The 7,526-nt window shown below is 30.5% G+C and overlaps 1 protein-coding gene across 1 annotated transcript; it reads right to left on the bottom strand.

Moving 5' to 3' along the window:
* Nucleotides 1-569: 569 nt before the first annotated feature.
* Nucleotides 570-7,223, bottom strand: LOC143542628 (cytochrome b561 and DOMON domain-containing protein At3g07570-like). The gene is made up of 4 exons (XM_077035177.1): nt 7,000-7,223; nt 6,345-6,750; nt 2,849-3,138; nt 570-983 (listed from the first exon to the last, which is right to left on the bottom strand). Exons 1-4 carry the CDS (start codon nt 7,183-7,185, stop codon nt 744-746), a joined length of 1,122 nt encoding a protein of 373 aa, XP_076891292.1. The 5' UTR covers nt 7,186-7,223; the 3' UTR covers nt 570-743.
* Between the last annotated feature and the right edge of the window lie 303 nt (nt 7,224-7,526).

Raw genomic sequence — 7,526 nt, 5'->3', positions numbered from 1 at the left:
CGAGTCAGCAGGAACTAGGAAGCATGGTATCGTATACAAATAGATATTTTCAAACTGTAATTTGTAAATGCAAAAAACTTCTTTATACACGTAGTATAGATAGAAATATAAATGTAATGCATTTTTTCACATATACAATGTACTTATTCCTTAAATTTTGTATATTTATATTTGGGTTCTAAAACTAGTATATTAAAACTCTAATTTAATTCATTTAGCTAACTTATAGAACTATTATTTTTTTGTACCAACTTACCTTTTCTAGATTGGCAAGACTCGTTTAACTCATGATAACTAACTAGATTTGGAACCCCACATTAAACTCTAATGTTGTGTTCCCGAGTTTCATTTAAGAAAGAAAAAGGAAGAAAAAATTAAAAGAGGTGTTCCCGAGTTTCATTTAAAGAAAGAAAAGGAGGGGAGGGAAGAGAAAATGATGAGTAAAATAAAAGAATTTGTATTTTTTCAAATTTAAAATATTATGAAGGAAAATAAGTTGAAGCAAAAGAGGGGATACCAAAAGAAAAGATAAGAAAACAAAATTTTCTTAAATGAACTCGGGAAACGAATCATCATAAACTCTATATACACCATTATGAACTCAGTAGTGAACCATTTATACTTTTACATGAACCCGAATAATATTAAAATAATACTTACATTACCCAGAACTTAGATAACATCTAACAAGTTAAGTTTAAGAAAAGAGATTGTGATTTAATCATCATTGTTAGATATATGCTCTAACAATCATCTTCTTCGTTTAACAACCTTAACTCCAAGCTAAGAGCAATAGTAACAATTATACAAAGAAATACTCCATAAGTAACGTTCCATTCACTTCCGCCATCTGCCAAATAGACGCCATAGAAGACGTTGAAAGCCGCAAGTATTATCAAAACCCGACCTACATTGTGATGGTACCAGTTCCAATACTTCTTCATATCTGAACCCTTGCTTGGCCTGACCAAAAGGGCCATAATCTACAAAACAAATAAAGGACCCTAGTTAATCCTTTCTTTCAAATCCAGATTTCGAGTAACGTTTCGTTTAGTTGGTTAAAGATTTTTATGGTTAGATTTCCAGTTTTGAAACCATGGTGCTAAAGGGCTGTTAAATATTTTAAGTATGCCGACATGCGATGTGTCCAATATTCATGAACCGTTTTCTCGTTTCTAAAAGTTCAATACAAATTAACGATTTCGGGAAAAAAAACTAGATGAGAAGTGGGTCGAGTTGTTTTGACCGGTCCGATTTGCCCAACCAATCCAATAAGTTTGGTTTTCAAATTTGTAGTTAGTTTTATTTTTTTAAGATAAATTTCTTTCACTTTACGAGACTTTTAACCCTAGACATTTATGTGTTTAAGTGACTTTATCTCTATCATTAGCCATCAATCCCAGGACTCAAATCTGTAGTTGGTAGTTTGATTCAAACGAATAATTTTTTATATATCATGACAAATATGTATTTTTACTCTACTCGAAAATCCATAAAATTGTTAGGACTTAACTTGTCCATTCTCCCCAGGGGCGAATCCAGCATACAAACGGGTGGTTCCCCGGAACCACCCGAGTTTCGAAATAATAGTGTACGGATATATAGAAGACGCGTAGGAACCACCTTATAAATTAAGAGGGAACCACCTAAAAAAAATTCCTGGATCCGCCACTGATTCTCCCTAAATTTTCATCGTCTCCTCCCCTAAAAACATTACATCAAAGTATTTTTTTTTTATTTGTATGTTTTGTTATTTAATGTGAAAAAAGTGTCATCATCACTTTGATTGGATCATCATGGAGGTTTTTCTTGAAGAAGGCTTCCTCTATGGGGATTTCAGGAGTTCGGGTCTTGAAAGGGGAAATTTCAAAAGTAGCATTTACAGGATAAGAATGGTTGGTTGCTAGAAAATGAAAAAAAATTAAAATATTAATGATATAGAAGTAAGGGAAAAAATTATATGCGGAACAAAAATGTGAAGTGTTAAAAAGATTTGTGGTCATAAAAAAACCCTCAATTTTTTTTTTAAATAATAAAAAATAATAACTCAAAATATAAATAAAAAACGGAAAAAAATAAAAGAAAAAAAGTAAAATGTTTCCCTCGTCATTCCCGTTTAAAAAAGAAGACGAAAAGACACAATGCCGTGAAAAAAAACACAATGACGAAAATAAATAAAAAGCACAATAATAAATAATAAAAGACACAATCGAGCGAAAAATATAGCACAACTCCAAACAAAGTGAAAAACAATGTTTAGTAATATAACACAATATAAAAAAAAGACACAATATCAAAAAAATACATAATCAATGACAAAAATAAATCAAACACAACGGTATATAAATACACACAATTTTTTTTACTAAACACTGATTTTTTTAGAACGAGAAGACGGTGGAAACATTTTTGTTTTTATGTTTTTTTTATTAAATTTTGAGTTATGATTTTTTATTAAAAAATTTTCATTAATTCTTTTGAGATTTTTTATTTTTCTTTTTTTCCTATAATCCTCTTCATCTTTCTTATTTTGGTCACTTTATAAAATAACCTAAACCTTGAAGTAAAATGAATAATGTAACAAGTAGAATGAGAGGAGCCATGCTAAGTTTAGCACATTCTTTCGGAAAATAGTATGTTGCCTATATCATAATCAAACAATACATGTCACATGACCCATAGTCGGATAATTGGGTTGGGTGGCCTAACTTTTGGTTTAGGCTTGGGTGGATTGGTGATTGCATGATTGGTCATATCTGGAATAAGCCCAAATATCATGTGGACAACTGAATATTTTTTGTAGTAAAACATAGAGAATGATATGAAAACAAATTAGTAAGACACAAACCTGTAAACATCCAAGGGTAACTACGATCAGGCCAATGGCTTTGTGCTTAGCGACATTGACGTCGATACGATCATTCAAGACAAGTCCAGTGATGATGCCAGCTAATCCAATAATAAACCCGGATAACTGGATGGTTACATGTGCATAAAACCAATATGATTTGTGTTCATCCTTGAAGTAACGAGCAATCATAGCTCCAATCGGGAGCAACACGCCCCATCCTACCGCATTCAATATCCCATGAGTTCTCTTCAAATCCGAATATGGGGCGCTAATTTGATTACCTTCACCTATCACATCACAACATTACAAAAATATATAAAAGCAACAAAATAATCTAAAAATATTTTTCCTAGCAGACTTTTAATCTGAAAGTTGTCGATGGACTAAAATTAGACATCTGTATGGGTCTCCCAAACATTTTCTAAGCTTTTCGGGTGTAACACCCAACTTTATTGCGTACATCCAACCTATCTGTGTTTAGAGATTTTTATTAGATATTTATAAAGTTTTTTAACAATTTATTTTGAAACGATAAATAATGAAAGATTATTATAACACCTTTCATAAAGGAAACTTTATAAAATAAATCATTACTCACAATTAAAAGACCTCAAAATAAAAGTTATGTTGAGAGTGAATGGGGACCAAAACAATTTGTATTCTTGTGGGTCAGCAATCACCAACTATATACAGAACCTTTTATTAAAGAAGTGAAGATATAATAATAATAATAATAATAATAATAATAATAATAATAATTCTCATAAAAATTTTATAAATAGTTTTCTTAACGATATAACTTCTAAAACCTTTGAACGCTATTTTCTGATAAATTTTTTTTTCTAAACATAGTTTTTAACTTATAGTGTTGTAATGTTCCATTAAGTAGGAACCTCATATTTGTCTCAGAAAGTAAGATTGATAAATGATTTTGAGTACTTTTGTTATTTTCACTTAAGTTACAAATATATTTAAACGATATATGATAACTAGTTTTACTAATAACTTTATAGTGATTATTAGTTTTTAACCCCCCGTATTACGAGGGTATTATTATATTATTTGTTTTTAATATTTATTTATTATTTGAACTTTTATCGTTTTTTATTGTATAAAAGTTAATAATATACTTATGGTTTGATAATAAATTGTTTCACTTATAGTTTGATGATAAATTGTTTAAAAACTAAATGAGATGTTATAATCCCGTTTAAAAACTATATGAGTTTGATGAGACCAAACACTCATTTATTATTTTACTACAAATTGGTTTTTTAATTATAAATAATATATTTTTTTTTAAATAAATCATATATTAATTTTTAGTATATCCCTAATTTATAGGATTATTATAACAAATATTTGGTGAGATTAGTTTATAATTTAATGAGATGTTTAACCCATTTAAGAAATATATGGGTTTGATAAGACCCATACCCGTGAATTCGGGTCGAATGCATGAGAAACCTCCATTTAAAAATCAAGTAAATCTGTTGACTCCAAAAAGAGGGAGCGATCACATCGCAACACATAAGATTTTTGAGTTTTCGTTTATATATATTATAGATAGATTTTTGATGGATAGTACCATATATTTAAAATCTTATCTAGAAACATATAATTTTTAAATATGATCTAATAAATAAAATTAATTTTAAAAAAATATATGAATATAAGATAAGATTATTACAAAAGGAGATAAAAGAGGGAGTTCTTTCAACACCTTCCATATTGTGGGGTCAAAGTGACACGACTAAGGCTCTATTTCGTTATCAACATCTCAACCTAAAACACAAGTTGGTTGGACGATCAATCTATACATCAAAATCAAAATTAAATCATATGAAATTGAATAGCCTTTTTATCAATAACAAGTAAAAACAAAATAATAGCAAAAAAAAAAAAGTCTAAACGGGTTAACCAAGTTAGCCTAGATGAATCCGTTTTCACATAAATCATTTAACTCAGTTACACAGTTTGTAATTAGTACTAAATAATTATACGTCGTGACATGATGTAAATTATGGTTTTTTTGTAACTTAAAACTCGTTAAACTTGTAACCTCAAAGAGAAATTTGACTTTACCTTTGCTTGGTTTTTAAAAATTAAACACCAAAGCTATAAAGAAAGTTTGAAGTTAAAAGTGGTTGCATGTGATGATTTTATTTCAACTTTCTACTTTACTTATGATGATTGTCATGTTAAAATGTCTTTGGTCAATTTCTGCATAATTTCTTTAGGATTACTTCATTATTCAGCAACTGCTCGTTAAGGACCCACCAACATTTAGGTTAGTATTTAGGACACGACTTTCTCGTGTTGACTTCCCAATAACTATAAGACATTAGGACCATCTATATCTTCATGGACCGTATCCATGTTGGTCGCCCGTTTAGTGCTTACCCTTCCATGTCCCTTCATTTTTAAGGACGGAAAACCCTCTCTCTCTTTCCCCTCACACAATCCTCGTACCGTCTTTTAAAGAAAGATTTCTTCCTCTCTTTTCTCTCTACTCCATCACACACGGATTGTATTCAAGATGGTCTAACTTAGATTAAATATCTTAATTAGTTGGTTATATTTATTCACAGCATGTGAATAGACTAATATTAAAATTATAGGTAACAACCTCTCTCGTGACATTTTTTATAAAGAATTAATAAAAGTTATAAATTTCATTGTTCGCATACAAAAGAAATTATTCTCATAGGTGTGACCGTGTGAGTTAAGTTGAGAAGACGCTAGGATGGTAAAAGCGTTAGGCATGGCATAATCTAAATTATTAGTATTCTACTAGGTTGTTTAAAATCATAACAAACTAATAATAAAAAGAAGCCCCTAAAACTTGCACCAAACAAATAGTCTTTTTAGATGTGGTTGTACGTTTCCTGGACCTTGCACAAAGACAAGAAAATATTTGTGTGATCGTAAGGTTTTGGTGCAACAAACAGTGATTTAACATAATTTGTTATATTTATTTCCACCTTTTGAAAAAGTTATTGTGTATACAAATACAATTTTTTAAAGGAAAACCTAACAAGAATTACCGCTAAACCATTGTTTTTAAATAACAGGCATTTACTATTTTTGCCCCTAGCATTAAACACAAGTATAATGTTTTGTTTTTAGAAAATGTGCAACTAAAATTAGTTTTTTTTTAACATGAAAATGTTCGGTTCAAAAGATTAAAACCTTAAACCAAGTTGCTTTTTGCCTAACTTTTAAGTTGAAGACATGACTAACTTTTAAATTAGCCTATTTTATTTATGTTTGTTTGAACTTCAAATAAATTAAATAAAGTAGAAATTTATTATTATTATCATTATTATTATTATGGATGAGTAAAATGTAACTTTCGTCTAACTGGTTTGATCACTTTACCATTTTCGTTCAAGAAGTTTTTAGCATGACCGTAACTATAGTTTCAAAAACTTCCAGCTTCAGTTTAATTGGCGACAAAAATGCCAGTTTACTCTTATTATATTACACTAACCTGAGGCATAATTGAAGGCTACGGCCAACTGGTTCCTATGTATCGTCAACCGAAAACTTGGCGGGGAAGGGGCCTGGTTAAGGCTGCCTCCAACTGCAAACACGAGCTGCGAGCTCGGTTGATAGGTGATCAACTGGAAAGCCAAATACATCCGTGATGAAAACGTAATAATCGAAGATGAATTGGGCATAACTTGTATGTTTCTTTGATCAGCCAGCACTTGGCTTGGTGTTTTTCCGCCTAGAAAATAACTTTGCATGGTGGCCGATCCATCCTTGGCCACCCAACCAACGATGGCGCTCGAACCGACCATGCCGCCGGTAGGGGAAAACCCCATCGCCACGTACGAGTTAGTGCTAGGGGCTGATAATACGAAGCTCCATAGACTTGGTCCTGTTTGTGAAGCCTGTGAAGAAATAATATTGATGTTTTATTTACACTATCAATAATAATATTTAGTTACTTACATTAAAGTACCAGTTATGTAAAAATAAAAATAAATAACTTGCTCATATACAAGTGTATGGTAAATATTGTTGGTGAATTATTGAAAGTAGATCAATGATATTGGTATTGTTCAAATGTGTTAAAATAATAAAAAAAGAAAAATTAAAAAAGAAAGAAAAAAAGGCATGGGTATGATGATATGACTTACTCTTAGAATAAAGCCTTCAGATGACCAAACATTTGAGCACAAGAGAGAAGATGTATCAAACAAGATTTGAGCGTTAAGATTTTCAAGACTAGAACTTGCACATGAATCTTGAATGACTTGAGAATGTATAACATGTAAATAACAACCTAGAATCAAGCAAAAATGAAGGTTAGAGAGTATATTCATGATTATGTCTCTCTCTCCCCGCTCACTATCTTTCTCTCCCTCCTTATATACAAAAAATGAGGGCAAAATGGTAAAATAGATAATAATTTTCACAAACATTTGGTGTGTAATTGTGTGTGTGGATAGAATATGTTGTGGTAATGTAGTTGACTTGGTTTCAATGCTTATTTGGAAATGAGTAATTGAGTATTTGTGAAGCAAATCCTAGTCATAAAGAAATATTATAATCAATGGTTACTGTTGTCACTTTTAAAAATGTTTAATAAATCAGCTTTAGTTGAATGTCAAATATAGTATATACCAGTGTGATAAAAGATAACGTCATGTATGTGAGGATCCAT

The sequence above is a fragment of the Bidens hawaiensis genome, unplaced genomic scaffold (assembly GCF_021521415.1).
Source record: "Bidens hawaiensis isolate Kalapana, Puna unplaced genomic scaffold, B.hawaiensis_p1.1 tig00012943_1, whole genome shotgun sequence".
Taxonomy (NCBI): Eukaryota; Viridiplantae; Streptophyta; class Magnoliopsida; order Asterales; family Asteraceae; genus Bidens; species Bidens hawaiensis.
This window is presented reverse-complemented; position numbering and strand designations above follow the sequence as displayed.